General features: G+C 38.1%; 1 protein-coding gene across 3 annotated transcripts in view; it reads right to left on the bottom strand.

Moving 5' to 3' along the window:
• The window catches only part of RBMS1 (RNA binding motif single stranded interacting protein 1), a 142,493-nt gene that overhangs the window by 3,171 nt on the left and 118,367 nt on the right, over positions 1–20,955 (bottom strand). For 2 of the 3 annotated variants that reach the window (XM_030241663.2, XM_009087926.4), the window contains exons 6-13: positions 19,391–19,470; positions 10,761–10,876; positions 9,844–9,893; positions 9,656–9,749; positions 6,330–6,380; positions 4,137–4,247; positions 3,379–3,459; positions 2,068–2,152 (exon numbers count right to left, since the gene is read on the bottom strand). In XM_030241663.2, the coding sequence (XP_030097523.1) occupies positions 2,075–2,152; positions 3,379–3,459; positions 4,137–4,247; positions 6,330–6,380; positions 9,656–9,749; positions 9,844–9,893; positions 10,761–10,876; positions 19,391–19,470 (661 nt within the window). In that variant the 3' untranslated portion in view covers positions 2,068–2,074. The remainder of the gene's footprint in view (positions 1–2,067; positions 2,153–3,378; positions 3,460–4,136; positions 4,248–6,329; positions 6,381–9,655; positions 9,750–9,843; positions 9,894–10,760; positions 10,877–19,390; positions 19,471–20,955) is intronic. The other variant, XM_030241664.2, reaches the window with a different exon arrangement.

Below are 20,955 nucleotides of genomic sequence, written 5' to 3' on the forward strand. Positions count from 1 at the left end.
CACTCATGCAAATGTGCTAGTTGTAATTTGCCCCTTGAATTATGGGAATATGGGCACTGACTTTCAAGAGGACATTCCCAAAAGTGCTGCATGTGCGTTTAGAAAAAAGTTTTGGCTTGACAACAGCGACAAAGTCACAACAATCAAGAGACTGCAGTGTTCCCTGTATTTAGGGCACAAAATGACTGTCGATTCCCTCCCCTTCACCTGTCTGAAACAAGACAAGTATCATCATGTTCCAGGGACAGAAATACCAAATGCCATGCTCTGAGGCTGAAATCAGCTGGGTAATATTAACCTTCCCCACGTGCCCACTGCTACAGCCTCTGCTGACACAGATTTCACTTGCTCCCACTGCATATAAATACAGGTAACAGTGCATGTCTGAAGAATAAAGTAAGTGGAGAACTGACTTACAGCAAGCACACAGAATTGCTCACAGAGCTTGGATATCTACACAGAGTCATCAACACAAAACGTGTCTCAGATGGCAACAACAACTCATCCTTTCAGGAGACTTAAGGCTGTTCCTCCTGCCTGGCCTCAGTCTATGGGGAAAGATACTGACAGGCTGGGAGAGAGAGGCAGGATGGGGATGTGACATGCAGGATTACGCTTCGCTGGCTCCCACAGATCTCTGTTGGTAAGGAGGTTTTACATGCCCACAGGGAAGACTTAAGGCAAAACAAATAATTCCTTGAAAAGCGGTTAACACCAGGCAACAGCCTTGGCATGGGAAACGTGCAGGAGTCATGGTTTTAACACCAGGAGATGGATAACGAGAAGAGCCTGTGGCTTTGCTTTCTGCCTGCCCTGGAAGCAAATCAAGGATGTGGGCTTCCTCTAGATGCCAGCATTTGGCCCGACTACAGGAATAACACAGGTCATATGCTGTGCTACGCAGGCTCTGCCGTCTGCTGAGTTTGCCAAGTTTCCCCATTGGTTTGTTTCTATCTTTCCATACAAGAAACTGTTATGCCAATAATGGGGATGAGAGCACTGCTCTCAAACAGCACAGCTGACCTGCAGGATCAAAGCTAATGCCAAAATGTGTGTTTTGTTGGATCAATATATTTTAGAGAGATATCACACAATGGTAGCACATAACCGATTTTGGTTTTTCAGTATCAAATAAATGCCACAAGGGCTGTAGAAAAGCCCTTCTAACATGGTTTCCAGCACATTATTGCAGATGAAAGGAATTTTTCAATGTGAGGTCTTAGAAAATGTGATGTAAAAAGTTATGTAGCCAAGTTGTCTGGCTTACAAATCATTCAAAAAAAAAAAAAAAAAAACCAAGAAGATGAGTTAAGGAAGAACTAAATTTCAAAACTTTACAACATGGATCACGGAAAAGGGAACAGTTAGTGCAAGTAACATTTTTAGGACGGAAATGTACAGAAAAAAAACCAATTCTGTATGAAGTAAGTTCAGGTAAAGCTAATGATTTGCTAGTAAAAAAGTCCATGCAAGCAGAACCAGAGGAAACCCGGAGTAGGAAAGTATAACTCTGGAATTAGAGCCAAATGAGGACATGGATTAAAAACTGCTGGACCAAACTGCTTTTTTCTAGAAAAAAGGATAAGCAGGGAAGTCTTCAGGAGAAAAGATCAGCAAGGATTCTACCAGACTGCCTCCCTGCCTGTGGTCTGTAAGTCAGCCACCAAGCTGCTTCTAATCTTACATGTACCACAAAACTAGGCAAGGTATGTCTATCAGTACAATTCCCTTTAGCATTTTGATTCTTGTATTTTTGCATTAATTCATTGTTGTTCTGTATACAGCACGCTGCTAAAATGAACAAATTAAAATCCAACATAATCCAGTTATGGTGTAGAGAAATTATTAAATCAATGTTACTCAGAATTCATTAATTCATTTCTGGATCCCAGGTTTCCTTCCCTGGCTTTTGACTCTGGCCAAGTTCAAATCAGCTTCACTGTCCCCAGATGGTATCATCAGTATTATTTATATGACATTAAAAAAAAGTTCAATACAGAGTACTGTAAATTATGAAACAAAGAATCTTTGAATTCACATCTTTCATGAGACAGGATGAGCCCCTACCTCACAGTTACTTATTTTGCTGATACGTATATGGAGAATGGTCACTTGATGTCTCTACTGTAACCTGTTGCTGACCACTGGCTTCCTGCAAATAAAAAGGAAGACAAGCCATGAGACATAAAATCAAGCAGCATTACCTGCAATCTGTATTTCCACTTGACTCATGCAATTAATAGTCTTCAAGTTTAAAATCTTCATCACATTTCTCAAGTGAGGTATTCCAAATCTGAGGTGTTAACTTTACCTCGATGAATATTTCAGCAAACAGAGGAATTAAATGATAATGCAAACTTTGTACTTCCTCAGATGCTTTGATGATAATGAAAAAAAAAACCCTCAAACTTTTGACATTATAGATATAAAGAGAGCAAAAAACTGCTAGAATATTTTCTATCTGTAGACGTAAAAAAACATTCTGTCCCTCTCCTTTTGAAGGGAGGGAGAAGAATGAGATCTCCTTACCACACAAACACTATGAGTACTGTGATGGGGTTGGCACTAGGCAACACAAAGAATTGTAGGTGGGACTGCACCAGGCTCCCCAGAAACCAGGCAATTAATTCAGCTGAGAGTGCTCTGGCAGACAGAGCAATCAGGTAATTACCAGAAGAACTTCTCTTGATTCACATGGGCAGATGCACCAAACTGAATCAAACAAATTCTGGAGTTTCTGGATAAACAGACTTTGAAATGAAATGGTTTTTTTCTTACAGGCTCTGAAAGAGACTGGCACTCATTCTGAATACATGAGCTGCAGCATGCCTTGTCTAGCTCCTCTCTTAAAGCAGTACTGACCTATGAAAGGCTGTAAGGTATCCCAAAGTAGGAGATTAATTATTTAGCTTACTTATGTTATGCTCTCCAACGAAAGTAATCCTGTTCAATGGAGAGATTTATTAGACCAACATGCAGTCTCCTGAGAAGCCAGGGTCAAATCAGGAATTCTTTGCAAAAAGCAAATCAAGGTCTGCTCCCAGATAATTTTGCACACAGGTAAACTAAGTGAAAGATCAAAACTACAATACATTCCCTGGCTTGTTACTATTGGAGTTGTGTTTGACAAAACACAGGGTTTGCCTGAGCTATGCTCATAGAGCAGATTGCTTTGAGTATCTACTGCCATAAGAACAGGTAATTCTTTGTTGTAATACTGACTATATTAGTTGAGAATAATGACATTTTATAGTTTAATACATGTGGCATTCACAGTACATTCACAGTTACAATATTTTCCTTTGAGCACTAATATTCCTAAGGAAAAAAAAAGTTATTCATATTTCTTATCTCTGGTCTTTTATAAAATATACTGACCTCAACAGGAACTGCTGCTGTCTGGACATGTGTGTACTGGGGGATGTAGGCTCCTTGCATAGCTGTTGTGGCTGGCATGTACTAGAAAGACAGACACCATTACATTGAGTGAAAGCCCAATATGAAAGTATTCAAAATTCCTGTCATTGCTTAATATCTGTATTGCTTAATAAATAGTGACTGTATCCCTAAGCAATGTACAGCAGAGAAAGACTTTTGTGTCTGAAATCAACAGGCTTTCCAGAAAAGTAATTTATCTATTTTGAGAAAATTTAAATTTGGACTTCAAAGACTATGTAAAGGACTTTTCCTTCTCTGTTAACCCCAGTCATCATATTTTTTTTTAACCCCATCTGGTCTGAAAAGAAGGGTCTTGCAGTTTAGAGGCAAGCCTGAATCTCTTCTGATTTAACTTCTGTTCCACACACTTCAAGAGAGTAGAGTTGCAGAAAGGAATATAAAGAGCAAAACTAACTATTTTTAATCTTTCGAATGCAACTCTGAAGTTACCTCCTGGATCCCTTTCATTTGTTTTGGTCTATTTTTATTTACTCATTTCCAGTTTCTGATCAGTTAATAGACTGAATAAAAGCTGCTGAATAGAATTTTAAAATGGAGACAGTTCCTAATAATTTACTGAACATCAAATGACTTATGGGATTACTTTTTCCCACATGCAAGCTGCACAGGGATTCTGTGACCTACATGCAGTATTTTCTACTTGGGTAAGTTCAATTTTGTATCAAATTGCTACATACTGTTCCAGTACTGCCTAATGAAAGATGACTCATCTGCTGTGTCAGAGGGCTTATCATTGATGCAGGCTGTAGTGACATGGTGTGGTCCATGGAGGGAGTCAGAACAGCACCCTGTTAAAACAGAAACAAAGAAATGGTAGCAGCACACAAATTTAATTTTTGATTTGAGAGTCTAAGTATGGACTCTCCTTCTGAGGGGATGTCCCACAAGAACTCTCCTTAATCCCAGGCACTGACTCGAAAAGGAAGTCCGGGCATTCTGAATATTTCACTTGAGCATCTGCAGATGCTCAAGGTGGAAGACCTGCTTTGACTTCTCGTTGGACATTCAACTGACGTGCAATACACTTGAGAGATCTGATGAAAATACTTTGTAAAATATGAGTTTAACCAGAAGCTGACTTGAAAGCAAAACTTTGCACGTTACCTGGTACAGATTCACTTAGCTTAAGCTTTGGAATTTCATACTTCAGGAAGAAACTTTTATCTCATCTTTAGGAATGGTGGCTTTGGAGGAGGAACATTTGTGTTCCTACCCATCAGACCAGGATGTTCACACACGAGGCAGCTGCCCTGCTGGTGGCTGCTTTCATTAGCACACACATTTCAGAAGAGTGACTTAGCAATGATGATTCTTTGTCTGAATACCAGCTGCTCTTGATGACATTTCTATTGCTTCTGTACCATTTTGTTAGGTTCACAAAAATTATACTCTAAACTTCTAAACACATTAGATTGTTAAAAATGGGCAGCACACAGGTCTTCAGAGTTAACTGAAATGGAAGATTATCAAGAAATTTCATTTTACCAATCATGTTCCACAAAAACACATTTCCAAATATTTTGTATGACTTATGCTTGCAGAAGGTGTTGATTAAAATTAATGGAGGCTCAAAATGAACAGAAATAATTGCAGTGTACTGAGAGCAAGTATTTTGAATCAATAACTAATCCTTAAAATGAAAAAAAAAAAAAAAGAAGTATAGAATATACTTGGAAAAACAACCATGTGATCAGTGTAGACGAAATGAATCACAGGCACATCAAACACTGAAAGAATTTCCTGTCTGCAGACTGCAGGCTTCTCTGAAAAGCAAATGAGCAAGACAGCACCTGTCTTTGCACAGGCCAAAACTGAACTTCAGTCTAGAATCTAGGTCTTTATTTTCAACTGTGAAATCCCATCTTGTGTACCTCTGAAACTCATACACCTAAACTAATACGCCATTATATCAACTCTTGTCTTTCACAGCATTATTTGCAGGATGTTGTTTTATGAAAATCTGTGTTGCTAGAGAAGGCTACTCTGTGTATGTGTATTTAACATCAAAACCCACAAATACAACAACAATTAAGTGTGTGAGAGGGTGTTCTGGTTCAACACCACCTTCTCTGCATGCCCAAGAAGAAAATGTTCTGCCAAGAAGATTTACATTCTATAATCTGCATGGAGAGGTTAATTAAAGTCAAGACCATATCCTTTCTGCATCTGGAAACAGACCTGTTTGTTAACTATGGGAGTTCATGCATTCAAGTGCCTGTTATTAGTAGTAATGCTCATCTCAAGAAACCCAGTAGGTCTCAGATGTAATGGTACTTAATTGGCAAATGACATAGACAAGAAGCAAACTACCACGGGAGAGCAGAGATTAGAGTGCCTGACAGTCTGGTACAGATGCCACAGCCAGAAGTGTAGGGAGACCAGCATTACTCATGAGTGGTGAAGCCAGAACAAGCTATGCAGGTTTTCTCAAGTGAGTGCCCATAATGTCATTCATATCACTACATCCATCTGTCTTTCACAAATTATCCAGTCTGAACTATTGTAGGGCTATTCTAAAACACTGGGTCTCCAATTTCAGCTCCTGAAAGGTAGACAGTATGTAAAGCATTTGGCATCTGCAAAGTGCTTTCCATTTCAAGTGAAATAAAATAAAACCAAAAAACTCCAACACCACTAAGTTTCCTCTTGGAAGTTTTCTCTAATAGTCCTCAGCACATTGATGCTATAAGGGTAGCTTGCTTTTTTTCCTAATAAAATGAGGCCTCAGTTCAGGTTACTGTCTTTGTTTCTTTTGTCATTTTGATCCATGGAAGTAACTGGGCAGGAATTGACATACTTCCTGTGGTTTAAAGTATGTAAAGTGTTTACATAACAGATAAACACAACAATGGAGAAGCATAAAAACTTACTGGGTGCTGCATTATATATGGTTGAGGCTGCATCCAAGAAGGACTCTGAACCTAGAACAAAATTGGCATTTTATTTTTCATTTTACACTTTACTCCAACTTAGATATAGGAATAACCTAAATCATGTTAACATGCCTCCTCCCTTATTTATTGACTTTTTAACCCAATTAGTCCCTTTGTGGAACAACACTGACTTCTATGAAAAATGTATTCATTGTAACCACTGTAAATCAGAGACAAGATTTGGAGACCATACACCACATACACCTTTTAGAACAGAGGACAATGTTTTTAGTGCAGGTTTCCAAAACAGTGAAGGGGGTCAAATATATGAATGGCAGATTTCTGCTACATTGAAAAAGGAAGCTCCTTTTGTCTCAGAAATTCCTTTGTGGAAAAGTAATTGGGATCTCAGAAACTATAACACCATTTGCCTTCTAGTGTGATCTGATTAAAATAAATTACTGTATTTTCACAACTGAAAAAAACCAAACATTTATTCTGCTGTAATTCTGCTGTAAAAAAAAAAATCAGGAATTCTTTTTCCAGGAAAAAGAAGATTTAGGAGTACTGTTCTCTGAGACACTGTGGTCTGTTATTCCCAAAGCACAGGAAGAGGACGAGGTTCTGATGAGAGTCTCTTCTCTTGCAGAAGCATATTTCTCTCCAAAACAGGTGATGGCCCAAATACTTCAATTGCAGTAGAATGCCTAACTTTGCATGACAAAGTGAGGGAGTGTAAAGGTTATATTGTTACCCCGGTTTAAAAGAGCTGGTTGCAACAGCTCTTTTCTGAAAAAGTGTGCAAGAAATACTAAAGGTAAGGACAAAAATGTTTCCTCCCCACCTGCTGTAGGTGTGCTGGGTAAGGCTGGAATCTGACCTGCACCACACAGAGAGCAGGCTCACCACTGCTGCTGGACATTTAAAGCCTTTTAAATGCCTCTACCATCATTCCCAGAATCCTGTGAACAGGACAGGCAAACACATAGCCTTGAAAAAAATCCAGGTGAGGCATTTTCTGGAAGATGGAAATATTTCTTGCCTCCTTTTGGTATTTAGTTTCAAACCAGAGCTGGGTTTTGTTTTGTGTTTTTTTTCTTTTTTCCCTTTTTCAGTCAGGAAAAGAGCAAGGAGTTCAAAAATGGAATGGAAAAGACTGGAACACTCCCTTTCCTCAGGCAAAATTTTAATGGCAAAAATACCAGTACAGCCTGACTAAAGCTTTGGCTAATCTCTCACTATGATAGTAACTGGCTCAGTGCAGTCATTTGGGAATACAGGGGCTGCAGAAACAAACAATAGCCAAAACTTTAATAAATTTGTTTACCCTAGTAAGAATACATCTAGCAGCAGGTTATACCCTGCCTCTAAAAAAAAAAAAAAAAACCAAAAAGCAAGAAAACCTCTTTGCTTGTGTGATGTGTGCTGTTGTGTAGAAGACAGAAAGCTGCAGGTTTCAGTGAGAAGGAATCAGTAATGAAGATGTGACTAATACTCAAATTGTGAAACTCTTCTGGCCATGAATCTCCTTCCTCCCCAGTACAGAATACTTCAATTTAATTTTCAATTCCAATTACTGTGTCACTTCAAGCATAATGATATTAATAACTCCATCCACAATAATTTAAGCTCCATGCTATGTATATTGAAATACTGGTAACTACATTTCTGGAAACATAATGGATTGTGGTCTATCTCAATAAGCCCAAAAAATAATACTGTATTTGCTAAGTAGTATGTTTCCATGCCAACTTCCAATTTTTACTTGGATTCTGAATATCAGAGAGTCATATATTGATAAATAATTTATATATTTTAATAAAGAATAGCAGTTAATTTTACTGAAATATTTTCCTGGGTAAGAACTTACTGTAATTTCTGAGGTAATGCAGTACCAAGCAGATTCATTCAGTAAACTGAAAAATATAGTCTAGCACTGTCTGCCAAGAGCAAACATGGTGTTGCATAAGTTACCTCAGAAATTAATATAAAAATAATGCAGCTGCCCTACACACCAGAGAACGTTGTTTTAGGTCCTACACAATACTTTGCTCATGCAAGACAGCATTAGATCTCCAGACTAATATTAGACAATTCTTCCCCATCCTCCTCACTTGGAATTGAAGGCTCCATGGAAATTTCTGCAGGAGACAGCTGATGAAATGGCCCACAGTGCCCCTGCCAGCCTCCCACCTCCCCTTTACACACCCTTCCACACTCATTCACACACAGGGCACAGCAGAAAGCTCAGCATGTCTCTCTCACTAGAAAGCAAACAGCCTGACTTCCCCTGACACATGGAGGTAAGAATTTTCTAAATTTAATTAGTTTGGGTTATTTATGACCTGAATCACTGCTCTTTACTCCATCTATGTATTAAACAGTAAAATGCCAAAAAAGCTCATAATTCAGCGTACACTGCCATAATTGGCATGTCTCAAGTAGTAATTACAGAGCACACATCTGAGACTGCCATACTGGTTGTATTTAAAGCAAGTTGTTTGTAAACTGAAATGTATGATACCCTAAAATTGAGGATTCCTAAGAGATCTATATCAAAGTGCTAAAACAGTTCCATACAATTTCCCAGTGTGTTGAATTGTACATCAATATCCCTTGTGAGGACTCAAGATGGCACCTATCAAAATCCCTCTTCAGAAAGCTTTGGACCAAAAACGTCCACAATTTATATTTTAATTTGTTATCCAAAATAAAGTGGCCTTTGGTTTAGAAATAGTGTCCTAGGCTATTAAATGCTTTACTCCTAATACTAAAACACTGAATTTGAATCATAAAGTAATTTGAAGTTGGAGCTCTTTTTTTTCAAATTTCCTTCTCTCATGTCAAGAATGTTTCTGTGCCCTTCTTAGTACAACTACATAAGATATTATTGTTGGGCTTGCTGAGAAAAACACAGAGAAAAGTACAAAATGCATGGAAAAACATCTTTAAAAATTAATTTAATTAAACCAATAAGGCTTTAAATAAAAAATAATTACTTCATATATATTGGTGACATTAAAAGATTTTGACTGAGAGAAAATGAAAAATCTCCCTTGAAACACAGAAGTGGCTACAAATCCCTCAGCCATCAGCACAAGTTAGAGACTTGTTTTGCAAGACACCAGGGTCTCATTAAAGCACTGTGCTTCCTGAAACACACACTCAGGTTTTCAGGCTGCCACTTTCATGCTGTACAGCACAAGGAGGCCACTTCATTAAAATGTAGCATTATTGGAGACCTCATAAAACCAGATGTAACAATTGATAAATACACATAAGTTCCAATGAAGCATTTCAGCTACCAAGCTCTAAATACAAACCTGGTATGTAGAAACTGGAGAAGCAATGTATGGCGTAATAGATGTCTGAGTGATCATTCTGTTTGCTGTAATACTGTAGGGTGATGGATAAAATCTAGAAAATGCAGAAATATTTATTAAATGCTAGTTCTGAGCATCTTTCGTAATGCAAACATATTTTTTTCTTAGTGTGCCATTACTCAACATACCCATTTTGTAAAGCAGCTGTGGTTGGATCATAAGTGAGTGTCATTCCAGCCTAAAAAGAAAAAGTGGAAAAGAAAGAGTGGACAAAATTAATTTTAATTGTAAATTATTTCTCTTATTCTTTCTTTAGTTGTCTCATTTTTAACTGAAAATTTGTATAGAAATAATTTATTAAAACTTAGGGAAAGGTTAATTGACAGGTAATTATACAGTGAAGAGAATTAGCAATATTGTTTGTGAATACAAGTTTCCATGTTCCCATTATGAGGAACATAACACAATCTATTAAACACCTGGCTAAAAGTACATGTGTGTTTGAGATTTGGGGCATGCACACAATTATGTTAGGGAGTTGCCTACAACAGATGACCTATAAGATTGAATGGGGAGTGCAGTTTTTCAGAAGGCACATTTGAATTTTCCTGTGTAATATAAATGAAGAGTCTAGGCTTGCTAGCCACAGTAAGTCTGTGAAACTATTATCTTGAACATTAAAGTTTAAAACAACTGTTGACTAAAAAAAATAATGCTGCATGGCACTGGTATACTATTTTAATCTTGTGAAAGTGATGTGCACTTTAGTGTTGCATAGATCAAAGGATTATTTCTGCATGTAAGCACAGTTATGTTTCTGGTAGTTTAATAATATGAGAAAGCTGAACTTTATATTATGACTGAGTTGAAGGAGATTTAATTATTCACTTCAATGAGATAGGACTCAGTGTTTCACATTTTACTTTTTCTCATCAGAAGAAAGACATGGTTAAGTATTTTTTTTACAGAGACACGAACTGTCAGGTAAGAGCTCCTTGCACATTTTTAATATGCCAAAGACCCAAGCCAAGAAGTCTCAATGCCTATCATTTTCCTAAGTATTCATTATTGCACACCCACACTAAAGCTTGAAGGGAGGACTTACAAGTCTCACCTCGCCTTCTCTGTGCCATGCTCTTCCATTCTGTATGTATTTATTCTGATTCTGCCTCTTCTTCTGGCCTCCATCAGCAAACTTGCACAATAAAGGTTCTGCAGGAACTGGAAGAAAGAAGAAAAATTAGTTGAAGTAGCATTAATAGACAGTTGCTCAATTCTCCAAATGAGGTATGGTTTTAAGTTATATTCCAAATATGACACTTAAATAACACCAAGCTGTACTACAGCATCAGCAGCTGTTCAGCATAGCACAAAGACAGCTGCCACACGCAAACAGAGCATCTGGAATGCCTTATCTATTTGATTTTGAACTACTGCTGTAAAACCTGTTGGAAGGAAACATGGTCTGTATATCCTGAGTATGTGTCTCTTGGTCTGGGTTCAACAAGAACTGCCATCTGAATTCTGAGCTTTGTCTCTTTGGAAGCATATCTAAGGAGGATGGAGAAAAAACTGGCCAAAGGTCTGTAATACATTCTCCCCACCCCTTGCAGGTTTCAGTAATGTCCCAAAACTTACAAGTGTTTTACTCATCCAGAAGAGGCACCTTCATGTCCTGAGGCCTTGCACTGAGAAAATGCCACAATTGTCCTTTCCCATTTTATCTCTGCTCTATAAAGAAAACCCAGTGCAACCCGAAATTCTTCAAGATTGTCCTTTTGGGGTTTTTTTTGCATACTGCTATGAAACAGCATCACTACACTTTTTTATTTTTTATTGTTATTATCATTTTTCCTATTAAAACCCTAACAATGACCTCAATTTTTAATGTCAGAATTGAAGCAGTGAAAAGGTTTGCATAGCATTCTCTCTTTCTTTCCCTGTTCTTAGCTTCCAGATTTCCAAGTACCTATGGCTGAAGCACAGCCCTGCTGCATCACACCACACCCTCCCTAATCACAGGGTGGAAGCACTGTTATGACTTGGATGTAAACTCTTCTCTGCCAATAATTCCTGACACATGAGCTGTCTCAGCTTTACCATGACACTCCTCCAGTCACTCTCTGTTTGGAAACATCTTCGTGAGACATGGCTGGACCTGAAAACATACAAGTTTCCAAATGCAGAGTAAACACATGGGGTGGCAAGGCCACCTGCAAAAAAACAACCCCAAGACAAATTTTCAACCAAATCTATTAATATAACCGCGGTGAGTGCTGATGTCTCTTCACCCTGTCTGCATTTGCAAAAGATGATTGGTGCTGGAAACCTCAGGGATGCGTAACCTCGCAAAGAGCTTGACTTTTAAAGCTTTGGCACAAAACAAGCATTAATGGCCCAGTCATCCCTGGCTTTGGATGTCACACCTAAAACACTAGCTCTGTTTCTATTGGAAAAATATCTACTTCCTGCATGACACATCTTTTGACAGCCTTGTCTGTAAAAAAGGAGACAGAACTGGTGTGTGGTTCCCTGTCTCATCTCCGGCAGCGACCACACAGGTCAGAGACCTGGACCTCTCCTCCCTGGGTGCTGTTATACAGTGTCAGACTTTAACATTAAACATGACAACTGAATAAATTTAAAATGCATTATCCTTCAGAGAATGGTAATTAAAATCCTATAATCATAAAATAAACCAGGAAAAAGTTAGGCTAATGATGCTGGAAAAATATAGGAGACCTATGAATGATGGAGTAAATGAACAAGGAAAAACAAAAACCTTAAAGTAGGAGACAAACTGGAAAATACTGTCTTCAAAACCTTGAATTCTGAGGGGATTTCTAGCATTTCCAAAACTGAGTTTTGCTTTGAGTTCTTCTATTATGTGAAGCAACTTCTGTTTCAACATATTTGGAGCAAAAAGGTACTGCATCAGTATGGTGATGGATGATTTAGGTTGCTTTATAAAAGTCATGTCCAATAACCTTGGTCACAGCACACAGCATTTTAGTCCACACAGTTCTGCTGAAATAATAGGAGGCAATCTCAGAATATGTTAGCCAATATGGATAAATTTCTCAGGTTCTGGTCTGAAATAATTTTGATTGGTTTTACACAGTGTGGAAAACAAAAATCCATGGGACACTGAGAGAGGTCCAAATACTGAAGTTAATTGCCTTAAATGAAAAAAAGCTCTTCCCCAAGTTGAATATCTTTATCTACTTTTCCATTATTTCAAAAATCTAGTTTGTGAGGAGCATATGTGACTTCCAAAATATGCACTACAAAATTTTGGATGAAAAATCAAAATTTCATTTAGAAATTCAATTTCTTTGGCATGAGAACAGTACAGAAAGACATCAGAAAAAGGTTTCTGGCCCTGACATTCTGTATTATAGCACACACAGGTAGTAAATGCTTTATTTAAAGCTGCATTATGCTTTCATTAAAAATCCCTACAATGAATTACAAAAAACTTTTTTGCAAGCATCATTTTTGCTTGCATTTCCCATCATTGTCTCAACATAAATATATTTTCTTTAAAAAAAAGAAAAAGCAGAGTAAACCTGTCCAACTGTTTGAATTAAATGTTCATAAAAACCTATTTTAAGAATAAATCTGAATTTTTTTTGTCAAAAGCTACATTTTAGATGATTAAACATCCTCTGTATTGCATTGTAAAACTTCTCTGACAAATTTAAAGATGAAGAAAAAATGGAGTAAGAATTTTACACATGTACTGATTTTGCATACATAATATCCAAAACCTGCATCAATGAAGACACCCCGGCATTTAAAGAGCTATCAATTTGTGATCTACTAGAAGTTAGTGCTCCATCTTACTGAACAGAGATCCAGCCATGGGAACCTTTGCTCCTCTGACTTTCCACCTTCCCTTGCTCCTCAGGGCACCCATCAAAGATGCCAAATGCCGGGAACGCTCCCACTCACACTAAAACCCCCATGCAGACCCTCTGCTAATACTGCACTTCTGTGAGCAGGCTGCACAGCATCTGCCTCCCCTGGTTCTGCTGCAAGATCTGAATGCTGACAGAGGGGACAGCTCCAGAGGAAAACCCAGCTGCAATTTTTGGCTGCTCTTCCACTCCTGTGACCTGAATTACACCGTGCTCGTTCCTGCTACAACACAATGGCTGATGGTCACCAGAGGCAGGCTCATGAGAAACAGATAAACCTTCTTGGGTTTGCCTTGACCTACTGATCTCCCTCCCACTAAAGAATGAACATGGACCTTACTCTTTTCAAAATTAGATCTGAACCTTGTTTATTCAGCTTACTTTTTCTCATAGTTTTCTCAAGAATACGCAAAACATTCTCTCTCTTGCATTTAAGTGCACATATGTCACAGAAACATATTTGAAGAAAAAGCTCTCACAAGTCCTACAGACCAGTTAAGCAATCTTTTGTAGTACAGGAAGGAAGGGAGAGTCATTTTTATTGTTTAATTGCTGGGAACTATGCAGGCCCAGTGATGAAGCAGATCATTAATCATTCAATGACTTGCCTTTATGTGCAAGACAAAGGCAGTACAAATATTCAGAGTTGCATTCACAGCTGAGAGTTCCTGATGTAAAATGCTCCAACTTATAGTGGAGTCAAGCTTTTGCAGCTAGGACACCACGTTTGACATGCCCACTCCTCTGACACCCAGTGCAGGTGCCTGTTGAGCTGCAGCTACTGAGGGGATCTGTAACCACGAGCTTTCCTGGCCTTCACCATCAGGGCTTTAGAACTTGGCTGTGGAAAGTGCTGACCATCTCCTCCTGCCCTGAATCACTCTCCTCTAGGGCTCATGTTTTACAGAGGAGAGATGTGAATGTAATACTGGTCCAGAGAGTAAATTCTTCCTTGTTGTAGACACCTTGCACACATCTGTACATCAGAATTCAGTTTGTCTTTGTTCAGTGTCTGCCCAAGTTTGTTTTTGGTGATACTATAAATGCAAAACCAAAACTGATGTTCTTTTTTGGACCTTGAGTTTGCACCCTCGACTTTACATGGCTAATTTCATCAACTTTTCAATAAATCCTACTTTCAGTTACTGAAAAATACAACAAAATAGTTAAAAAATACTATTCCTTTAGTCAGTTTTCAATAAATTGCATCTTTCAGAGACTTTCACTGCTTATTTTCTAGTGCAAAGCATATGAGACTTAATGAAATCTGACATTAAAACATCATTTTAATGACAGAGCAAGCCTGTACAGCTAGAAACTTTTGCCAAAGGCTGTGGGAACTAAAAAAGAAATTGTGCAACCCAAGATCAGGGTAGCTTTATATGTTTAAAGAGAAATTCAATATTATACTCTTCACCATCACTTAAACATAATGCTAAAGATCACATTGCTTTAATAATTTACACAAGGTTTAATAGTTTAATAGTTGACAGAAGGATATGTTGAGTGGTTTTAAGAAGCATTTTTCTCTTCTAATCCTATGTTGCTTCTTAAAACTAAGCAGCAATTGCAAATTATGGGAGTTAGAACAGTAAAACCTCTAATTCACAGATTTCACAAAATATTCAGTTGATGATCCTTGTGTCTTTTGTGTCCTTCCAGGTCCAAATTTTAAGTGACTGGCCCAAACAGGGATCAAACCTACACTGCTGGTACCTCAGCACCATGCTCTGAGCAGCTAAACTCATCTCAGGGTCTTAATCAAAAGAATGAAATTTTTGTTCCTCTGCCTTCAGTGTGACAACCAGGAGTTACATCAGCACTGTCAGCCCTTGAAACCCTGCAGCAGTGGTTTTCAGTGGTTCATGTGGTTTTTTTAAAGGATCTGTGAAAGATGATTGAAAGAAAATTTGAATTTATGGTCAAGTAGCTTAAATTCACTAGAGATCTTTGGTGCTGGATACTTTGTAAAGGTAAGAAACCAGCAAACACTAGAATATGACTGACAGAAGACAACTACTTCAGGGCTCCATTTCCACTCCTCCCCACTCTAGAACGATGTCCAAGGCCAGATCATTTCAAAGCACAGTGTGCATCATCCCTGGTGAACCTCTTCCCAGTCTAGTCAAGAACACAGGCAGGAGCAGGGCTTTTACACACTCAATTTCTGCCCTAAAAGAGAATCTGAGCAACCAATCTCTTTATCCTAACTAGGAAGAGAGGGGTGGGTCATGGATAATTTATGATTTTTGCATCATCACCATAACCAACCATTACTGAAGTAAAAATGGCATGGGTTTCTCAGCAAAAGTACTCTTTACTTTACACCCATTAAACCCAAATCACCTAAGTTCTTTTCCAGTAAAAGAAACATTAAATAATCCATAAAGCCTATAGAACAGGCATAATATTTCTGTAACTTTTAAACACCTATATTTCTCATTTTAAATGTAAGAGAGACAATTACAGTCAGACTTACACATACCTTACATATTCTACAGCACAGCTGCTTTAGGTGATTTTTTATATAACTATTTTGTGTACCACCACACAGCTACATGCTACTCTGATAGAAGGAGATGCCTTTCAAGATTTTGCCCAGAAGACAATTTCTACAATCACTGTGGATCCAACACAAGACTAAAAGCCAGTGAACACTGAGTATCATCTTCAGAGGAGGAAGGCTAAGCATGCTGCTGCTCTTCTCTCACTGCTCATCTGCTGGCTCCTGGCTCTTGATACCAGTCTGGTCTGTTTCCTCCAATTCACGTCACACATTTCACAGGAGAATAGAAAAATTTTAAATATTACATTCTTCACCAAAAACAATAGTTCTTTAAGGAGGAGACTGAAACTAAATGCAAAAGTTACTTTAAAATTACAACAATCACATAATAGTTATATATCATAGTCGAGAAGATAATAAAGTACAAAAATTAAAATTCTGAGTTTGGTTTTCAGTGACCAAATGGAGAGGAAGCCATAGTGCATAAAACACAACCAACTAATACAATAACTTACATAAAAAAGGACAAAGCCTAACAACAAATAGTGAAACTAACACATCACTTCTAGAAGTTTTAGGGTTATACCAACTTGCAGTGCATTTACTGAAGATAAACAAGGACATATTAAATACTGAGTATATTTCATTAAGTCAAATAAAGCCTGAATAGTCAATTATATCTGGGTTTAGCTTGCTTAGCCAATGCCCAGTCACTCACCTAACTCTGGAGTTGACCCTTTTGACACCACCCTGTGCTAATCCCTGGCATTCCCAGATTCTTAGAGGTTTTATTCATTGTGTCTTCTCATGCTCCAGAGGAGGTTTCACTTATGCTTTCTGTAACTGTTTAACCCATTCTCCCATTTAAGCCCAAACTTAGTTAAAATAACAAAGCTGCATTATGAAAGCATGTTTTTGTTGAACAAATGTTCTTCCTCCCACACCTATTTCATTACAGGCCCATCTCTCCTACCCTCCTCATCCTGATAACATGGATGTTTTTAGAGCCAGCTCCCTTTGCTGATTTTAGCCAAGTTTCTAGGACACAATGTTTTAATTTAAACACAGATCTGGTTTTATGATTTTGTTTTGCATGTGTTTGAAGTTGATCCTTTATAATCCCAATGGTCGCTAATCTATTTCAAAACAGTTTCCTAATCTTTGCTTGTTCAAGAGCTTTCCTACTGTCATCCAGTTTTCTCTCTGCAGGCAGTCCAAAATCAAAGTTGCCTCATGACCCCACCCCACGTTTTGGCAGACTGCAGTATTATTATACTATTATGCATAAGCTGAATTCTCTGACAAGGCTGCATTATTGGACAGGTGCTTGCTATGTGGTATGGAACTCTGGGAAGAGTTTGATCTCCATGAAAACCTTTGCAAGGAACAATGAAACTTCACAACACAGAAACATAGAGCTGAGGATGTGCCCTATAACAAAACTGAGGGTCCTTAAAAACCAAGGTTCTCACAACTCCCTTATGCACCTGATTATTTGTCTCATTTTCAGTATTATGGAAGGTGAGACCCATCTGAATTTCAAACATTTGGAGTTATCTATTTCTGAGTGACTGAGCTAGACACCCTTTGTAACTGCAAGGACAGTCTCTGGAGATGTGTTTTTCTTTACTTGTTCTAGACAGAGAGCCTGGTCAACTGCTTTGCAAAGTAAACACAAGAAGTTCAAGCCTGTGAGGTGGATTATATCTTGAGAGCAATGTTTATTTTCCACTTTTAGAAAATTGACAGTTCTCTTCAAATTTCTTGTCCCTAATTAATCATATTTTTATGTTAAATGTTTCCTTCAGACTGCAAGAATAATTTCTACAATTCCATGCAGGCAGCTTTTATTTCAACCTAGTTGAACCTCATTCATGTGGGGGTGCAACTCCAGCAAAGACCCACTGGAGACAGAGCACGATTAGCAATGACATGCTTGATAGCTCAATCACTGAGAACAGGAGAATGCAAGTGAAAATTGAAATTAACAAACTAAAAAGCACTAAGAGGAGCTTCTGTTGCACGCGTTTAGTGTCCTTTCTGTCTGTTTATACATAGGCTGTAACATTTTTACTAAATGTAACAAAGAAAAAATTGTAATGTAACTAAAACAACAAATGCAACAATGTGCTTAAAGTTACCAAAGCTTTGTAACTAAGTTTTAACTAAATAATAATATCAGCAGTTAATCCCTGCGCAAAGGGTCTGCCAAAGCAAGGCTAGGGAAGTCAAAATACTGCATTAGATTAGCTTTGCCAAAGGGAGTGGTTTCCTGTGCTCTGAAGCATTTTCCATCCTTACAGCAGCACAGACTGCCTCAAACTGGAGCAATCTTTCAGAGATGAGGCATGTTTGGAGTTTTACTAAACAAGCCACATTCTTGTCTGCCTGCCGAGGGCTACTTTCCTCCTCCTCGGTGACAGGGTCTGGCTACACAGAACATTTCACCAGTGGGATAAAGGCAGCTTCCCCAGCCACATCAACACTGCAATTTGCAAAATTCCCACTTGGGATTCTCAATAAAATGCCCACTGAAAGCTGCCTGGAATGCCAGGCATGTATTCTTTCCTTCTTTATTGTCCTCTTTACTTTCTATTTTACTCAGCAGCATTGAATTTCCTCTCCTCATTTTTCAGTATTCATGAGATATACATTTTGTCTCTTAGAAACAGTGCTGACAAAGCAGACAAACTGATGAGGAACTTGGTGTGACAACAAAATTGTACTAAGCCTTCCCTGAATTCTGCCTTGCACAATATTTCTAGAAGCAGCATTCTATGCTGACCTCCGTCCATTTTCCTGAAGGACTTTAAAACCTACACTGACTTGAGAGCTGTGGCTCCCCAATGAATGAGCATGCCAGGCACTGCTGCAGATTCTATTTTTTTTCTAAGCAAATTTTTTTTTGAAAATGCTCCGAAAAAAATCATCAACAGATGACAAAACCAGCCCATTTTTTCCTCTGAAAAAAGCCCTGTCCATGGAAAAGCAGCCAAATTCTGTTCAGACAGATATTTATTTCCCCACTTCAATGGGGATTACATGGGATGTAAATTTGTACATAGCTGGCATCTTAGCTGCTTGTTTCTCTGCTAGGAGAGAACACTACTAGATTCCTAGAAAAGGTTTACAACAGAAAAGTGATATACTGTGTTCCAAGCAAGCATTACAGCCATCCAAAAAGACAGAGTGTAATTTTAATAAGCTTGCCTCTAAATGAGAAGCCAGATACAACAATCAGTGTAACAGGCTTCCACCATGTAAGCACTAACCCATTCATACATCCTGTAAGAAATATATGCAACATACCAGAAACTCCTGCTGGTGTCTTTATGAATTTTCCATTAAAATGAGCAATCACTGCTTCACATTTTTCTGTTGACTCCATCCTTTGAAAATAAAGAATAATTTACATAAATTAAACACTCAAACAGATTCCCATGTTTGTGATTTTTTTTAAGCACATTTTTTGCTTTTTTTCTCAAATCCTGCTTCTTGTTTTTCCCCTCTTCACTGCTCTGGCTTGCTTTCTCATGTGTGAACAATGGAGATGATGTTTTCTAGGAACACATAACTTCAGAAAGGTAAACCCAAACTCAATTAACATTTTATGCACTCTGAGACCAAAGTCAGTGCCAAACTGAAAATAATGCTCTTATTTACTCAGAAATTATACTGTAGCTGTCCAAGCTGCCTCAAGTACCTCTCTTGTCTTGAAAGAAGCAGAAGGACTGACTCACTATCATTCATAATTGAATCTTTAGTGTCCATGCTGCGTGCAGCAAAGGTTAATGCCACTCTTAAGAGAGGATTCAGAGCTGTCTGTGCAGTTTAAGGATAATAAACTCAAATATAAACCTGCCTGACTGCGTGACCCAAACTGACTTGGCAGCTTTTAGCTTATACACATCATCTCCACTAAATGATGCACCTGGCTCTTATTTAATTGTCCACAAGTTCCAAACAGGAGCCAAAACCAGCAGAGCTGTGATGGCCACCGAGAATGTATCCAAAATCTTGAGCAGGTTTGTGCACTCATGCTGTCAGATCCAGACTTAGCAGACTGGGCAGAGGGCTGGAGAGCCCCTGCTGGCCTGGCAGGGGCCTCACCTGCAGTGAGGATGTGCCAGCCCCCACTGCCACCTTGGGCTCAGTCACACTGAACGACTCAGATGTGCAATTATAACAAAATATATTCCAAAAGAGCTTATTTTGGAACCTCCTGCAAGATGATGTTTGGTTAATGTTGAACAGATAATTTTTTTCAGTTGCTCATTAAGCTCTGTAATTCAGATCCACAAATTAGCCCAGTGGCCTCAGCAACAAACAACCAGGACTAAATTCCTAAGTCTTGGCATCTCCTTAATTCTGATATCCTTTCTGCACAGGCTGACAAAATACAAGCATAGATAACAACTAGTATCATCAAAAAGCCAGACTGAACAAGAGGTTTTCCTAATGATTCCACAAACATCTCTTAGAGAATTTTCAGAAGTTCTGGATTATTGGATCTGCATCAAAGAAATCTAATTTTTTTTTTGTCTCACATGAAACAAACAATATAACTTAGTTTCAGACTCAAGTCTGGACTTGATAAAATACATTACTCCCTATTAACCTAATAAAAGTTTCCCAAAAGCAAGAAATTAAAATATTTATTTAATGTCTACAGGTTTCTTGAAAAATTTTAACTTTAATGAATTATCCAAGAATTTTCTAAAAATGTTCACCTTGTAGAAGCAAAGAAGTTCTAATTAGATATAGAAGCAATACTTATCCTATAACTTATGTATTCTATATTTATGTATATATATAAATAAACACTTATATAAAAATAACTTCACTCATGTATATATAAAACACAAAATGCATAA

This window comes from Serinus canaria, chromosome 7, assembly GCF_022539315.1.
Source record: "Serinus canaria isolate serCan28SL12 chromosome 7, serCan2020, whole genome shotgun sequence".
NCBI classification, from domain to species: domain Eukaryota; kingdom Metazoa; phylum Chordata; class Aves; order Passeriformes; family Fringillidae; genus Serinus; species Serinus canaria.